The sequence below is a fragment of the Acartia tonsa genome, chromosome 9 (genome assembly GCF_053477335.1).
Source record: "Acartia tonsa isolate MP-2025a chromosome 9, ASM5347733v1, whole genome shotgun sequence".
NCBI lineage: Eukaryota > Metazoa > Arthropoda > Copepoda > Calanoida > Acartiidae > Acartia > Acartia tonsa.
In genome coordinates this window covers 31,576,915-31,595,424 of record NC_137268.1, presented here as the reverse complement: position 1 = coordinate 31,595,424, position 18,510 = coordinate 31,576,915, and the positions used below count along the sequence as shown (strand labels likewise).

At 33.2% G+C, this 18,510-nt stretch overlaps 1 protein-coding gene and 1 long non-coding RNA gene across 2 annotated transcripts; both read left to right on the top strand.

Annotated features, from left to right (window-relative positions):
- The first annotated feature begins 3,589 nt into the window (after positions 1 to 3,589).
- LOC145327489 (uncharacterized) lies at positions 3,590 to 4,861 on the top strand. Its single transcript, XR_013882179.1, has 2 exons — positions 3,590 to 4,150; positions 4,747 to 4,861. It is a non-coding gene; the product is annotated as an uncharacterized LOC145327489 (long non-coding RNA).
- Positions 4,862 to 4,888: 27 nt separating this feature from the next.
- On the top strand, positions 4,889 to 18,473 carry LOC145327488 (uncharacterized). The gene is made up of 6 exons (XM_080171035.1): positions 4,889 to 4,894; positions 5,022 to 5,138; positions 5,754 to 5,904; positions 17,700 to 17,769; positions 18,259 to 18,338; positions 18,436 to 18,473. Exons 1-6 carry the CDS (start codon positions 4,889 to 4,891, stop codon positions 18,471 to 18,473), a joined length of 462 nt encoding a protein of 153 aa, XP_080027161.1.
- The last annotated feature ends 37 nt before the right edge of the window (positions 18,474 to 18,510 follow it).

Genomic DNA, 18,510 nt, shown 5'->3' with positions numbered 1-18,510 from the left:
TTTCTCTGGTATTTACTAACATCAAGAGTTACAATAATGGATATAATAATATGGAACCTGTATCTTTATCTAGAGAATTTCTCTGGTATTTACTAACATCAAGAGTAATAATAATAGATATAATAATATGGAACCTGTATCTTTATCTTGAGAATTTCTCTGGTATTCAGTAATATCAAGAGTTACAACCAAATTCAAGAATCACAAGAGTTTAAATTCATAAAAAATCCTTAAAAAAAAGTAACAGGATCATTATATGTGTGTCTGTCTGTATGTAACGAAGGATCTCCTGAACCAATACGGTTCTCCTTTACAGTGTAATCTCATAGATCATGGGCAGGTTTTTAGTAAACAGCTTATCTTAACACAGATTTAAAAGAAAACATTTTTAGTGACGCAAGAGGCCTCTAGGGGCGCAGCCGCTAGTGATTAATAATTATGGATTTTTTAAATCTTCAAATAGAGTTTGAAATCTATAGGAATTTTCTGAATTGAAGAAAATGTATATTTAATCCATAAAACCAAGTGTAGAAAAGCTTTCCTTTTAAAATTTTAAAAAACAACATTCTTTATTCCTGTACAAAAATATAATAACAAAGATTTATTCAAATATTACTTCAGTGTCATAGAATAATCAGTTTTTAGTAGCACAGCTATTCTAAACTTGTCTTTCCAATATGAAGAACTAGCGGCTTAGCCCCCAAGAGGCCTCTAGAGGCACTTGAGTTGAATTGTGGGGGGGGGGGGAAGTGGACCATAACCCCTTTCAATCTTTTTTTTTTAAGTGAAAAAGAAAAACAAAATTGGGGATGTTATTTTTTCTAGGGGTGATTTCTCTTTGGAGGGTGATGGTACCCTGGGGCCTGCCCCCAAATAGTTAAAACCTTCCCAGGAGAAGCTACATCTTAGCGGTAAGCAAGATCCTTCAGTGCAGACAGACAGACATACACACACATCATGTTACTTTTATATAAAGATAAAATAAAGATAAAAATAAAATAATAGTGGTAGTTATTCTTTTTAGGGACCTCTGAAGATTCTCTCAGAATTTTGGTATAACTACGCTACTTATGGATATAGTTGTACCCGTCTTAACAAAGAATTTAGATTCAATGGCTTTTGAAGTAGATAATAATAAACTTTTTTTGTAGAAAACTTAACAAAAATTGACACTTTTAGAAATGTATTTTGACATGAAAAGTAAATAATGTTAGTTATTTATCGCATCGTATTATAGACAACTTTCCGTAGATAGTATATTAAAATATTTAAAGATTAAAACCTGTTTTGTTAGCCCCAAGGCGTTTCCAAGCCATACTATGGAAAAAGATTTATATCTACAGTAAATATTTTGCTTTGCCTACAATTTTTCAAAAAGTTTTAAAAATTATGTTACAAAATATACTCCTAAATTTTTTACAAAAATTGTTTTACAATTAATTTCAAGGTTTAGAGAATAAACTATTCATCCAACATTTTATTTAAATACTAAAGTTATTAGTTATTTCTAGGATTGGAAAGGTGTATTTCTTAAAATATCTAAAACTGCTTTCTATAAATTTTATGACAGATTGTTATTGGCTCTGGGAAGTTTTTTGTTAGTCTGAAAGGGACATTTAAATTTAGATTTTCAATATTTACAATGTTTTGTTAAAAGAAGAAAAAGCAAAAAATATTCGTTTTCTTTCAATATATTAAGACAACTCTATCTATTACACATACATAAATTAAAACTAAATTAAAATATGGATACATACATATCATATAAGTATCCTATTAGACAAAGAGACATTGTGTTGACTTAAAATCCAACATTTTGTGATGTATTTCAATGTACAATAAATCAAAATACGTCCCTAAATATGATAAACAAAATTTTCCCTTTGGTAGATTTGAATTATTGCTTGAAAAGTCTGGCCACTGCTTGTTTGGAACCAACCAATCAAATTCAATAAAAATACCCAAAGTTTATGAGCCAATGGATGTGAAAACGAAAAAACTTCTTATTCTTATGTCGAAATAACATGAAAACATAAAGTTTAACATGAATAATATGGCTGTATTAAAATATATTCTCTGTTATCAGCATGAGACACAGCAGTAGAGCTCATGAATATAGTATCAGAAATTAATTGAATAAGACAAAAATATTATTAACAGTAATTATTCTCGCAATAGTGTACCAATATGCTTGTGTAGAGTGCCTAGAACAGAGCCCTGTGGTACCCCACAAAAATATTATTAACAGTAATTATTCTCGCAATAGTGTACCAATATGCTTGTGTAGAGTGCCTAGAACAGAGCCCTGTGGTACCCCACAAAAATATTATTAACAGTAATTATTCTCGCAATAGTGTACCAATATACTTGTGTAGTGTGCCTAGAACAGAGCCCTGTGGTACCCCACAAAAATATTATCAACAGTAATTATTCTCACAATAGCGTACCAATATACTTGTGTAGTGTGCTTAGAACAGAGCCCTGTGGTACCTCACAAAGATATTATTAACAGTAGTTAATGCTTTAGAACGTTTTAATAGTTTAAAACAATTCAATCTTACTTTTAATGTTATTTTTTGTGTCACTTTTTGCTGGTTATTTAAAAAAATTGTAAACCAAACTTTAATACAGCATCTAGAGGCTAGGGATTAAACCTATAGTTTAATAGAAAATATCAGTTTTAATATGTTCGAAAATGATCGTCCAAATTGGTTGCACTTTTAAAAGAATCTTTATAAATGCATTTGGATTGTTTTAAGCTATTTTTAGGGGTAGAGCAACTAGTTTATAAAATCTGGAAAAGTTAAGGTAAGTGCGTACTGACAACCATAATAAAAGAGTAGCTTCGCTACTAAAACTGTATTTATTAAGTACCCAAGTAGAATTATGATAATTAAATAAAGGTAAAAGCAGTTTCTAGCTTAATACAGACTAATTTACATAAATAGATGTCCTAATTTATCTAGAATGTAATGGCTTTGCAGCCTGCCCCCCTCTTTTCTGTGGCGTTAGCCCCGTTTTCCCCCGGTATTTACCCCTACAACTATCTTTTAACTAAACTCTTATTGCCCATTTGTCGCCATCACACTTTTGCCGCCACTTTCTCTAATTGGCCGAAACATTGGCCAATCAGAGAAGAACAATAACAATTTCGTCCAATCAGAGGAGCGCAATTATTTTAAGAGGCAGAAAAAAAGGGGAGTAACATATGGGAGAAATGGATGTAATTCTATTAACGGGGAGTAGGGTTGAGAGGAACCGGGGGAAGGGATGGAAGATTGAGTTTTTGTTGATGGATTGGCCTGTAATCCAGTTAACTCAATTGCTCTAGTCAGAGAACAATCTGGTGTGTGTGTGTGTGAGTGTGTGTGTGTGTGCTTATTTGTGTGTACCCGAAGTTTACCCCCCCTACAAAATACCCCCCCCCTCCCATACAATCTAAAATTATTTCATAGGGAAATGTAAAAGGGGGGGAATGGGGCATAATAGGCACTCCTGTGATTAGGCTTCACTGCTCAATGTAACTTAGGCTAATTAGTACATTTAGATACAACCAGTCTATAGATACACACACACACACACACATCAGATTAATTGATAGATTATTATGTACAAACAAAAAAAAAGTGAATAAAAGGAATTTTAAATTAAAATTTAACAAACAATTAAAGTTTAATAAGTGATAAAAACATTCTATTTCAAGTGATTTTAAAAATGTCTTTGAAAAAAAATTAAGTTATTAAAATACATTAAAATTAGTGGTAATATGAAGCGAAGGTTTTCCTTCAGTGTGGACTCGCTGTTGAGCCAGAAAACAGAAGAAACTGCTCTGGCAAAGAGCAAAACTTGTCAACTATTTAAGGAAGCTTTTTATTGTGCCAATTGAAATGTATACTGGCCTGTCATTGGTCAAATAAAATGTATTCTGGCCTGTCATTGGTCAATTAAAATGTATACTGGCCTACAATTGGTAAATTATTCTGTGTATTGGCCTATCATTGGTAAATTATTCTGTTTATTGGCCTATCATTGGTCATTTGTATTGTATGACGTTATTTATCATAGGAACTATAAAGAGCTTCCTATTTAAGGAGAATAATAAGAGATCATCAGATGAATTTACAGAGCTCAATGTTGATAAAGATTCAGGGTGCGTCAACTAAGATGTCAAGTTTATAACGGTTACGCCACTAGAGGCCTCGAGGGGCAGTTTAGGGAAGGGGATGTGAGAGGTTGAACCTCTATATGCAAAGTTTTAAATCTTTTACTACAGCGGCTATGCCCCCATAGAGGCCTCGAGGGGCACAGTAAGGAAAGGGGATGGGAATGTCAAACCGCTAATTTTGATTTTATTTTTAACAGGACATAAATGCAAATTTTCGTGTGGGAGGGTATACCCTTCCCTAAAATAGTTAAGAACCTTCTTTGTTTCTATAAGAAGCTACTTATGTTCATGTAGTAATTATTAAATAATAGATTTATTACTCTAAATAGCCAATCATATTATATCTCAAGCCATAATTAACATGGAAAATTAAGAAACGAAAAAGAAAAAGAGCCTTGGGGGTTAAGGGGTGTTCACCCCAACAAACCTATGAAACCAATCATTTTAGCCGCCTCAAGAAAAAAAGTTTGGGCGTCCTTGACGTACGGAGTGTCAAACGTATGGACGTACGGATATAACTAATCGATAGAGTAGCTACGCTACTAAAGTTTGAAATTTTTTTTTGACGCCCTGGTTTTTAGTTCCGAGGAGAATATTTGTGTCACAGATCTTAAAACTGAGAATGAGGATATAGGAGATAATGATATTGGAGAGGAGGATCCAATCAGCAATCAGGAATATAATAACAGTTTTTAATAAAAAAAAATATGGAATCAAATTTTGATGGAGGTTTTTTTCTTTTTTTCTTGTTGTTATATTTTGACATCTTAACTACACTCAGTTGTTAATTACAAACTCTTTTACCAAGTACGTCCAAAATTAGATTTAGAATCCCCCCCCCCCCCCCCAATCTCAGAAAATAAAAAAATGTTTTTGTATAAAACTGAGTATAATCTCGCAGGACAGTATAGCAGAAGATTCAGATGAAGATAGCGAATCTGAATATGAGCAAGCTTACTCTCAACACGCCAAGGTAGACATTATATGTCTTTCTTGCTATCCGTATTGCTATCTGACTATCTTTCTATTGAATATCTTTAAGACAGAGTTTATTCAAGGTTGTGAATATATGTCTATTTATACCTCTTGCTATCTAGCTTTTCTCTATTTCAAGATATCAAATAGATTTATTTCCATCCTTCTTTCTATGTAGTTTATCTTAAATATTTGTAATTTGCGAATTAAGTGAATTATTTAATGAAAACTAAAAAAAAGTTTTACTCTTGCTTTATTACATTTTAAATGCTGTTTATTAAACTAATTCTTTTTTTTAGTATTTGAAATTTAGTTTTTGATACATCATATGCATAAAGTCAAAATTTATTAGAAATTCGTTATGTTGACATTTTTAATACCATTAATGAGTAAAAGATGTTAAATCATTATTCACTTTGTCCGTCGGTCTGTATGACTAAAGGGATGTGTGATTTTCTCAGCTACTATTAAAGATATTAAGATGAAATTTTTTTGATGATTTCAATGACTTATCCACATATAGTCTATACATTTTTGTGTCTGTCAGTCTGTCTAATGCTATAGGAGTCATTTAATTGTTCTATAATCTAACAATTGCAATTAATCTACGTAGGACTACCGACCTCACCCACTGCTGGGCAACCCCCTGGTGCCTGGACAGCTGTCAGGCCTCCATCCTGGCCTTCTACCTGGACTACTACGTCCCCCCTGGCCACCCACCTCTCTATCTGGATTTCCTTTGAATCCCTTATCTTTTGATAAAGGTAGGAATAAATGTATAAAGTATAGGTGTATAACATAGTGAACTACTGGATCCAGTGTTGGGGACTTTTTTCGTGTGCTAGCAAATTGTTTTCTCCTCTTTTGTAGTGACTTAGCTGTGTCAATATTTCCGACGCTATTGGCTAATATTGATAGACCCAATTGAAAGTCGGCATAGGGTCCTTAGGAATGTGACATACAGTTATCCTATATAACTCCTTCCCCCTCTATTGTTTTACTTTAATAAGGTAGGCCTTACTAATTTTATGTGTTGTAGACGTAAATGGCCAAACCCTATGAAATTTTTTTGGCCAGCCTAGAAATCTAGAAATTAAGCTTAAGAAATCTATTTTTTTTTCATTGACATATCTTCCTTTTTGCAGTTATTGTCATAAAATTGCATGCTCTATATGTAATATGCAGAAAAATTTAATTTTAAAAGGTTTGGTGATTTTTCATTAAATATTTACAATCGAGGTTTCGTGATTTTTTACCAAATAAAAATACATCAAAATTCTTAGAAACATGATTTTAGTTTAAAAAGTTGTAATGATATTGAAATTACTTCCATGCATTTGCAAGCCATTCATTATAGAATAATTCAGGAAGGGAGGGAGGGGACAATAGATTGTAAATGTAAAAGTCCCCAAAGTTATATGTTATCAAATAAATATTTGGGGACTTAAATCTTGATTAGCAGTTTTTAACTTTCTACTAATCTGCAGCAGGGGTAATTTTGTATATCATCATTGGGGATGTACATCAATTAATTTTATTGTCTTATCCCTTAAAGTCCCTGGGTAAAATTACTGTTTAATTTATAAAAGTTTGGACTGCAAATAAATATATGTAAATAAATTGAAGTAAAACATCATTTTCGCATATACTTTTTAGTAGCGAAGCTACTCTATAACTTGCACTGTCCGTCTGTCTGTACGTCCGTCTGTCCGTATGTCCGTCTGTCCGTCTGTCTTAGTTTGGGGGAAACGTGATTTTCTCGGCTCCTATAAAAGATAAAAGGCTGAAATTTTTTGACAACATTCCAATTATTAAGGAGCCAAATTAACTATAAAACATCAATTACGGTCGGACCGCTTTTTAGCAGGTTTTAGGCTATTTTTGTATTTTTCACATTTTTCTCCGTATCTTTGGTGTTTATGGTCCGATTTCCAAAATTTTTTCAGTTATAGATATCAAAATTAAATTTCCTGTCTTTTCAAGAAAACATCAATGGCGGTCAGACTGCCTTTTTGCAGGTTTTTGGCTATTTTTATATTTTTCACATTTTTATCCATACCTTTGGTGTTTATGGTCCGATTTCCAAAATTTTTCAGTTATAGATATCAAAATTAAATTTCCTGTCTTTTCAAGAAAACATCAATGGCGGCCAGACTGCCTTTTTATTTATTTTTTATTTTTCACATTTTTCCTTAAATCTTTGTTCCAATTTCAAATTTTTTTTAGTTAAAAATATCAAATTAAATTTTCTGTTGTTTTGAGCATCCAGTATGTAATTTACTTTGACCGTCAGTCTGTTAGTCATAGTACTGATATATAAGTATTATTTTTTTTTTTAAATGTTGAAAAGGTTACGTGATTTTTCCCCAATATACATGTTTTTGACAACTAATTTTTAAATTCTTATACATAATTTTTGTGCTTCGCTACTTATGGATGTTGTCATCCTTGTTTTTATATAGTTGCTAAAACCAGAATAGCAAGGTTTCATAGGGTAAAACAAAATCAAAAAACATTTTTAGCTTTTTAGATATGGTTTTAGTTGAGGGTTGCAGAAAAATAGCCAAAATCTTCCCAAGACTTAATTTTTTTAGCCTTTAATCTTTATTATCGGTTAATTGGCGATTGTAAAGAGAAATAAACTGGATTTGAATACAAATTTTTACAAAGTAATAATTTTCCAAACTGCAAATTATGTATTTTCCATAGATATCAAAATAAAGATAATAAAATTAATACCAGTTTAGTTAGACCAGGCCTTTGGCCCCTAGCAACCAATAAAACTGGTTTTGATATCCGCGGAAAGTTGTCTATAAAACGATATGATAAATTAATATACTATCTAAGACATTATTTTATTGTTTGAAGGTATATGTAAGCGGAAGTTATTGCACGTCATGTAAATTTGAATAGTTGTATTCCAAGAATCAAATTAGTTTCAATGAATTATATTTTTTCATGTTCATATATTTAACAAGTAATTCATTCCTTATGTAAAAGTAACAGAATATCTCTCTGTATGTAACAAATAATCTTGCTAACCGAAATGGTTCCTTTTCATAGGCCCAGGGAAGGTTTAACTACTTCGGGTGAGGGTACCACAACACTACCAAGAGTTATCGCACCTGGTTGATTTTTTGAATAAAAAATGAGGGGTAGGTCCCCTAAAGGTCTCTAGGGGCGTAGCCGCTAGTATCATATAAATTAGTAAGGTTTTACTTAAGGTAGTATGGTTCTCCTTTACAGTAAATGTTCTTATAGGTCCTGAAAAATTATTCATTATTTTGGGGGAGGGTACCTCTCTTCACTCAAGAGAAATCACCCCTAATCTTTCCCCTAAACTCCCCCCAACCCCCTCACATACACCAAATAAAGTCATTACGTTTTCTTTTAAAAACTAAAATGTAAAGTTAAGGGTCGACTTAACCACCCCAACCTAGCCTCAAGTACCCTTAGACGCCTTTAGGGGCGTAGCCGATAGTTTAATATATATATACTAGCGGCTACGCCCCTAGAGGCATCTAGTGGCACTTTAAATGTTTTTGTTTGTTAAAGTTTCTACGATAATTTTTTACGTACGATACCTCTTTATTTGACGTTGAAGTCTCCCATAATTTTTTTAAAATTTCAATTTTTTGTCATTTTTCTTGGGAGGGTGGTAGTACCCTCCCCCAAAATAGTTAAAAACCTTCCCAGGACATATGAGAATCTACCCTGTTAAGGAGAACCCGATCGGTTTAGCGGTTAGCGAGATCCTTCGGTACACACAGACAGACACACAGACAGACACACAGACATCCTGTTACTTTAGTATAAGGATATATATATTATAAGAGTAATTTAAACCTACATGGTTCAAAACGCACACTTAAGGCTTTGGCCCGCTTTTGGTTTCAAGAAACTATCATACTACAGAAGCTTTACTAATCTTTATGTTAAATAACAAGATGTCTCTCTGTCAGTGTCTGTCTAAAGCTTAGGATCTCGTTTACTGTTTTGCCGATATGGTTCTCTTTTACAGTGAAATTTCTTGTTGGACCAATGGAGGTTTTTATCAATTTTGGGGGAAGGTACCTACACCCTTTCCAAGAGAAATAATTGAAAATAATGGGGGTTGTTTTTTTTCCTATTCACACCAATGCAAAAAGCTCTAACCCTGCAGGCCCACCAAATATAGCCTAATCAAAACTGACCTAGTGTAATACACAAACAAAAGAAAAAATACAACATCCTCCCCCCTCCCCTCTTATCGTTTTGATTTATTTTAAAAACATGCGAAATACGGCAATTTTATAGCCCTTTATTCTACCTACCTAACTTAGTTTGGCAATGAACCACTGCTTGCTTGCTAAGGCATTCTTCCTAATTTCTATTATCTTCACGTGTTTGACATAGCAGCTGTAGAGCCAGATAGCTTCTCACTGTACATATCTTACACTAGCGGATGTGCCCCTAGCATTTAGGAGCTCTGCATTCGCAGGGACATGGAAAGCATGAAAATAGCCTTAATCCACCCCAAGACTTAAATCTTAAAATTCAATAGCCTAAAACCAACCCGGGGCCTATGTGTTAAGCACGAAAACTCTATAGGCTCAGTAGTAATAAAAATCTTAAGCTACAGACAAAAAAAACTTACTACTTTATATAAGAGGATAAAAAGTAAAATATGTGTGTGACAACCTGGAAGAAAAAGATATGAAAGTACTGATTAAAACTAGGATGACTGATGAGTCTTGTCAATAAGCATCGAGGGGGGGCAAGGTATTAAGTATTCTAACACGGAGTGAGGGGGGGGCGGGGTATGGCATTAAATCAGGGATCTAAAGGAATAAGACAATAAACAGTCAATTGTCATACATCTACAAAGATGTAAACAAAATTAACACTTCTGTGGACACTCAACTAAATAAACCAACCAACCAACATTGACAAAAAGTCCCTAAAGTTTATAATTCAACAAATAAGAAAAAGTTATTAAAAGACTTTTGGGACTAGTGTAATAAACATCCCAATGTCCCCGCTCTCCCTGACATTAAACATTCAAACACGGAGGGGGGGGGAGGTATAAAATTTGGAATGGTATATTAAAGTGGGAGGTTAAGGCATAAGGAAGGTGTCATAGAAGAAATCAAGGCACTCCAATACTAGACATATGAGATATAGATTGCTCTATATGTCTAATCATTTTTAGTTCATTTTTTTTTCGAAAACAGTAAAAGTGTCTGACTATGACGTCAGAAAAAATTAACAATTTACCAATGAGAGGCCGCTATATATTTTACCATTGTGAATACTGGCTTCTCATTGGTTAATTGTTAATTTTTTCTGACACTTTTACTGTTTTCTTTTTTTCTAAGACATGAAATTTTTTAATTTTGGTTGACAACATCTTTAAACATTATGAAATTAGGATATCTTTCTTTATTAGCAGCCGAGAAAACCAGAATTACAGACATAGAAACAGACGAACAGACATAGAAAGTAATAGAGTATGTTCTTATTTGTCATGGGAATCTACAAAAAAAAATATATACGTTTATCTTGAATAACAATGGAGTAAGAGTAGAGAGAGAAAAGTGAATTAAATAGATGCCTCGTTATTAGTACTTGAAAGCCCTTTTAAAATTTTTTAATTAATGATTAAATCAACCCTCTATATCTTTTAAGTCTATATTTGGCAGGAGAAATCATTTATTGATTAGGAAAAGAAAGGGGGATAAAAAAAATCTAAAACCAGTTCAACATAAAATTGATATATCAATTACAGAACAAGTAAAGATTAAAAATGCTTAAATACTATGACAATTACGTTCATTAACAGCGGAGTAAAATAACAAAATTATTGGAAAAAGAATAGTAAAGTATATTATAGTTTTATTTTTTTTAAAAGTATACTGTAATATGTTAAGAAAATAAAGTTTTAAATGACAAATAATCAAATACTTTGATAGTATGTGTATGTTTGGGTAATGTCCTTTTCGAGGCAACGGCTCTTAAGGGGCGCTTCGTCGTATTATTACAATAGTTTTTCTCCTATTTCTAAAATGAACCCAGTAATAGTGTCGGACTGACTATGACGTAAAAAAAATTAGCCAATGAGGGGCCATTATTGACCATTGGTAAAATTTATAGTGGCCTTTAATTGGCTAATTATTTTTTTACGTCATAAGCAGTCCGACACTTTTACTGGGTTCTCTAAAATAATCTAAATCTAATGTGAATATAACGATGAAACGCCCCTTGAAACGAAAGGAACCATACCCTTGTATTTTTTTAATATGAGTGTCCTGTTCCTTATATAAAAGTAACAGGATGTCTCCTGTACTAAAGAATTTCTCTAAGCACTGAAATGGTTCTCTTTTATAATGTTGATCCAAGTAATGTTTATAACTATAACGGGGGAGGGTAACGGCAACACCAAGAAAATCGCCCCAGGGAAAAATGCCCTCCCCCCTTCATTGTTTTTAAACTCTTCTTTTTAAAACTAAAATTAAACATGGGTAGGGCCAACTCCTCCTCCCACCCACCTCAAATTCCCCTAAAGGCATTAGAAACTCCGATGCAGTGACAATTAGACGGACGTACAGATAAACATAAGTTATAGAATAACTGCGCTTACAAAAATAACGAAAAGAATAATTTTAGTTTGAACTTATTCAATTCCATTAGCTTAATAAAGTCAGTAGGTAGAAAAGTTTATTTAAACTTACAATGTACTTTTTACTTTCTCCAATTTAATTCCAGTTAATAATTACTTGGATGAAGTTATTAGCATGGATTTTACATGATACATATATCTAAATCTCCTATGACAGAATACAAAAAATTGAATATTTTCTTAAATGTTAGATTATTTTTAGAAAGTTGACTAACTACAGGATAATTTTTAAGGACATACTCACATTGTAGTACTTCATTTTAGAGATGCTTCGTTTATAACGTTGTACCTTGTTGTCCTAGGAATTATTATTCCAAAAATTAGACTAACAGAATAACTATGTCATATACAAAATTGTCTATTAAATTTACAGAATAAACTTTGGATTTTTGTACAGGTGCTATTACTCTACACCTGGATTTTTGTTCAGGTGCTATTACTCTATACCTGGATTTTTGTACAGGTGCTATTACTCTATACCTGGATTTTTGTTCAGGTGCTATTACTCTACACCTGGATGGATTAGGTTTGGTATACTAAAGGGGTGTAAAGGGGTAAGACAATGGACTAGAAATTAATGTACACCCCAAATGATGATTTAAAATATTTGTTATATTACATTTTAGACATTACTTTCCAGTCAATATCAAATACAAAGTAGAACGATGTCTGTCTGTCTGTCTGTTTGTTTGTTGCGAAGGATCTCGCTAACCCCTGCATCGATCGGGTTCTTCTTTACAGGATAGCTTCTCATAAGTCCCGGGAAGGTTTAAAACTATTTTCTTGGATGGGGTGGGACACCCCCAACCCCTCCAAAAAATGAAAAATCCCCCCCCCCAAAAAAAAATTCTTTTAAATCTAGAATACCACGAATTGAGTTAAATGGGCGAAGCCGCTAGTATTTAATAAAAGAACAAAAAGTTTAAGCCATCGATTAAGAGAGCTTGTTTATTAAACTTTAGGTAGCATAAAAAATTTGATTCCAATGTCCACTCCCTGCCAAGTTTACAAAACTGTGGCAAATTCATGATAAATTCATAATGTTGTTTGCTATAACTTTCCAGGTCAGGCATTTAATGATAAGTAGTAAAAATCAGATGTTGTAGAAGATGATTAAAGTCCCTCAACAGATTATGACCTCATACGATAGAATAGCCAATGAGGGGCCAGTATACCCTGTAATTGACCAAAGGTAAAATTTATGCTGGCCTGTCATTGGTTATTTTATTACATCATAATCTGTTGAGGGACTTTAATCATCTTCGATGTTGTAAGTAGAGGAAAATCAAACGCATTGCCAAGGTCAAAATGTATATAATTAAAAGTTTTCAAGGAAAATAATTACTTACTTTTAAATTAACCCTTAACCGTCGGGCCCCTTCTGGATATTAATCGATTTTCTCAGCTCCTAATAAAGCTAGAGGGCTAAAAATATTGTGCATGTTCCCTGTTTGATATCAACTTTCTGACTATAAGTTTGACAACCTTTGGTTCTAGGACCTTTTTTAAGGTGATTTCTCTTGGGATGGGGTGAGATAACCTCCCCTTAAATAAGTATAAACCTTCCCATCAATTTTAAGAATCTTTACTGCAAAGGAGAACCACAAAAGACAGACAGACAAACATCCTGATAATGTTATATAAAATTACATTTAAAAAAAAAACTTTCTTGCAAATTTAAATTATGTATGATGTTTGAACACAATTTACAAGATTATTTTTGCCATTTACCTAGCCCTGGTATCCTTAGATTTAATTGTTCAGTATTCTTGGATTTTTATGCTAGATTCGATTAATTGATCATTAAAACTTTCCCCAAATTTTGTATATTTTGAAGGGCAACAACTTTATGTATTGTTTATTTTAGACTAGCGGCTGCCTCCCAATAATGATTTTTTAAATCAGAAGACTTAAATTCAAAAATTAAATAGCCTAAAACCACCCTAAGACCCATCACTCAAAAACGTTTCAGCAAAACTAAGATATTAATAAAATTGTAATTAAGTATATAATTATAAATTTTTCTATATTACAATATGTTTTTACGGTTGTGCCCCTAGCATCTAGGGGCTCTTATTCATAGGGGCAAGAAAAATAGTTTTAAACTAGTATCCCAAGACTTAAAGCTGAAAATTAAATAGCCTAAAACCATCACTGGACCTATGTGTAGTTTATCTAAAATAGAGAACCCAATCAGTTCAGTAAATGTTGAGATCTTAAGCTTCAGACAAAAACCCATAATACATAGGATAAATAGTTATAAAAATTTAAAGAAAAAACAATTTATTATTTACAAAGACATAAGTCATAAATGATAACATTTATAAAATCAAAATATTTTATAAATCAAATTTAACTGAGAAATTTTATAATAAAAAAATCATGTTGGTAAAAAATGATGTATTACCAAAAAAAGAAATGATTACGACGGTTCAAACTTGCTTATATTAGCAACCAAACCTATCTATTAAGGACGGACAAACTTGCTTATATTAGCAACCAAACCTATCTATTAAGGACGGACAAACTTGCTTATATTAGCAACCAAACCTATCTATTAAGGACGGACAGACTTCCTTATATTAGCAACCAAATCTATCTATTAAGGACGGACAAATTCTATACTGTAGAACAAATTTGCTTTTTAAATAGATTTTTATTATTATTGAAACAATGAAACTAAAAAGTTCCTACATTTCCGCACATGTAAAAATATTAAAATCGCAAAATTATTGCAGTACGCCCTTCCATAAGCAACAGTTAGCCACCCTCAGCAACAGCTGCAATCAGCCACGCGGCTAGCAGAAAAAGCAGCTGCAACCACATTCAGCCGCGCGGCTTACAAGGCTTCGAGTGGCCTAAGCTGCGCGGCTGCGATTAAGTCTGAAGCTTTATTAAGTGGCTGAGAAAGGTGTGCGGCTGATTTTTGAGGCTTTTCTAAGCAGCGCGACTGACGCTGGCTGCGGTCGCCATACTTTGTTTGCGGTTTGTTTTTAACTACTATTGTCTTTTTTGCAAATACGAAACACCCCGCGGATGTGTTAATATGCGGAACTGAATGCACAGCTTGAATAATAGACAACACAGGACAAAAACCAAATTTCCTTTTAATTCAATATTTTGATTGGAAAAATATTTTCCTTTCCTTCCAAAATAATAATTGAAATGATGTAATTTCCAATCAAAGTTCTAATCATGCTCAGTTTCCACGCTAATTGTTCAATTAAGGTTGTGGCCCACAAATATCATTAAGAAACTCGGCATATTAATAATGTTACAGATTAAATTTTAAATAGTTGATTGTCTGTCATACCTGTATTTCTGGGGACCGTTGATAACAACGTAGGGCCGACCTTTTATAGGTAGTAGGTCCCAAGGTACTTATATTCCTACTATTAGAGACAGCTTAAACCTTTGATTGCACGGTCTTTGTCAGGAAGTCGTATTTGTGCATGGTAATGAGTTGCGCCTGTTTTTGGCCAAGGCTTTCCCCCTGTTATTTTATTAATGTTGCACATTTGACTTAGCATCAATGGGAACAGCTTTTAACGTCTTTAGTTATGACGCGGTTTGTGCAGAGATTCGAACCCGCAGACCCTCTAATTAGAACGTTGCAGACGCGAGTTGGTTGTCTGAAGGCTATGCCTTAGGTTGGTACCCTTAAATAGGCACAACTCATTAACATTCACATATAGAACTTCACCATAAGGTTTGTTTTTTGAAAGGGATAAGACAGTGAAAGATAAATTGATGTACAGTACATCCCCAATGATGATACAAGTTTTCAACTTCTGTAGATTGCAATTGGTTGTTGAAACGTTTGGACACTCAACTTAATGAACAAATCTATTAAAATTCAATAAAAGTCCCCAAAGTTATAAAGCCAACGAATAAGAAAATGCTAGCTTTACTTTGGGGACTAGTGCAATAAACAGACCAATGTCCCCACCCTCCCTGGATAGTTTTAAATAAACAAGAAATTGAAGGGGGTTGTGGGGAGAGGGGGGGTTTAAAATGTCGCAAAACATATTAATAAAAAACTGGCAATCATGCTTTTCAATTATATCTTTACTCCTTTCGTGACAACTAAATGTAGAAATCAATTTACTGAGGCCATCAAAATATAACTAAAATGGATCATCGGATTTTCACGATGTTTCACGGAATTATTTTTGTCAATTTTCTAATTATAAACAAGGATGACAACATCTTTAAAGGCGAAGCGAACAATACAAACAAATGGTCAATCAAACGTGAAAAAAACGTTGTAGTGACATAAATAAGCTTTTAATATCCTATTATAAAAGTAGTAAGGTTTTTTTTGTCTGTAGCCTAATATTTTAATAACTACTGAACCGATTTAGACCTCCTTTTTAGTATAGCTTCTCATTAGTCCTTGGAAGGTTTACATCTATTTTTGCGAAGGGTACCACCACTTTCCAATGAGAAATAGCCCCAAGAAAAATGTTTTTGATATATGTACAGACGGACGACCTATCCCAAATGTAGAATTGCCTCGCTTTGAGAAAAAGGGGACTATGTAGAATGAGTTTTGGAATGCAACGGAAATTTGAGGATAATCATTAGAAATTGTTTGCAACAGATTTAGAGGACACTCCTGGCAATTCTTTTTTTGTACTGAAGCTACAGGGGCTCGACATCCGTCTGTAAGCCTCAGAGAAATCATCCTTTTCAAGCATCCAAACGGGTTTGAATTTGAGCCTTAGTCTCGGCTGATGCGCAGTTGCTGAGCCCTGGAAGCTACCCTATAATTTTATTTTGTCTGTCCTTATATAAAGCTATGGTGAAAATATCATATTTCGGCTGCTAATTAAGTTGGACTGTGGATTTTATTGTGAAGATAAAAGGTTTCGTGATTTTCTGTTTTTATATTATCCTTTTCTTACATATTTCTTGTTTTATTAAGGGATTTGAAATTCAAGGTTTTAAAAATTAATACTAAATAAGTTAATAATTCTATAAAATTAAGAATCAAAATAATGGACAGTCCCTTTAAGGTTCATTTTGTTGATGCAATTTATAAAAATTTGAGGTCATGTCCCCTGGATGCATAGGTATTAAAGCTAGTAAAATATCAATTCTGTGTACTTATTTCGGTATTTATTTACAATAAATTGTACTTATTCTGTACTGTTATTAAACAATTTTAGTCGATACTTAGTACCTTATTAAGAACTAAGACCACCCAACCCCTTATTGTTACATAAAAGGAAAATAAGAGGTAGACTCATGTTTGTTATATTACTTTAGGTCAGGCTAGTTTCTGTTATGTTCTGTAGGTTAGGTACCCCTGCATGGGTTAAGACATAGGGACTACCTTCACCCCATATTTCAATATCAAAAATACTTTTGTAATGCCCTAATTTTTTTAAAGAACAACTGGAGGGTATAATGTAGAGATCTCGTAATCCAGGTATTGAGGATGCTTTTAACAGCACAGGCTGGCTTAATAGAGCTGTGTTTCTCCAGGAGGCTTCATAAATGTCTTGAGTTGCTGTTGACCCTAAGAGATCAAAGCCCAGTTCACAAAATATAAAGGTCCGGTCGACCTCTGGCAATTTTAGGTCAACCAATAGAAGCTTTAAGTTGACCGATTTTATAAAGGTATTTGTGGGTTTTACTTGTTTAGGTTGACCTACAGAAAAAATCGGTCGACCTTTAAAAGTTATTTGTGAACAGGGCACAAGTCCCCAGCAAGACCTTTAAAGAAGAGAAAGTGTTGATATTGGCCGCCAGTGTTTTGGTATTTTTTCTCTCATTTGTAAGAATAAAGACTTTGGGGACTATGATAAAATCTTGATTGTTGGTTATAATTTATTTTCAATGTCCTTTCCCTTAAGATCTGTAATACCTGCTAATTTACTAATATTTTTTTTTCAGAATTAAATTTCCGACCTCCAGGTGGACAGGTACCCCTGCGGTGTACATTAAGAAAACATAAACCTAACAGGAAAGTTTTCATCAACTATCAAAGAATTGCTAAGACAATATGTAGGGCTTAGTAAACCAACAGAAAATTAAACAGCAAAACTATTAAGAGTTAAGACATAAAAAGAGTGTTGTTCTACAGTGACGTCCAAGCTTTTAATTATGAGGGGGGTAGAATGAAGGGTTTTTAAGGTTTGAAGGAGTAATATAATCTATTTTAATAAATTTTGAAGGGGGTAAAATGATGTGTTTCAACGTTTTAAGTGTTTTTACCCTCTACTTTGGTCGTTTAAATTGTTCTAATTCGAAATCCTGTAAAAGAAAGTGTTTAGTTCATCTTAGGTGGCTAAAATTTCTTTTATAGCTTCCTATCCCCTCTTACCCCCCCCCCCCCCCTCTCCTAAAAAACAACAACTTGAAGGACTTTTTATAGAGAGTTACCAAGCTTTAGCTTCAAACGTACAGACTGAAGCAGATCATATATATATGAAAACTAAATTTATGATAATAGAAAACCACGAACTCCATTTACAAATCAACAGTTGAGCGCTTTAGAGAAGAAATACAGGAAAAATTCATTATCTTATGCAAGTGGACAAATATTATCACTTCCTTGCACTCCATTCGCTGGCTTAAAAAATGTTTGTGGCTTCTATTTAATCTTAATAAAAAAAGATAAATTTTTCAGACCTATCCCCCAATAATTTTAGTCTACAGAAGAGGTAATTTTGTTTCTCATAATTGGTTATGTACATTAACTTAA

Coding starts and splice junctions, on each gene's coding strand:
- LOC145327488 (XM_080171035.1), top strand. Junction 5,905..17,699: donor TCCCTTATCTTTTGATAAAG/GTAGGAATAAAT, acceptor TTTTTTTTTCAG/AATTAAATTTCCGACCTCCA. Junction 17,770..18,258: donor AGAAAACATAAACCTAACAG/GAAAGTTTTCAT, acceptor TTATGATAATAG/AAAACCACGAACTCCATTTA.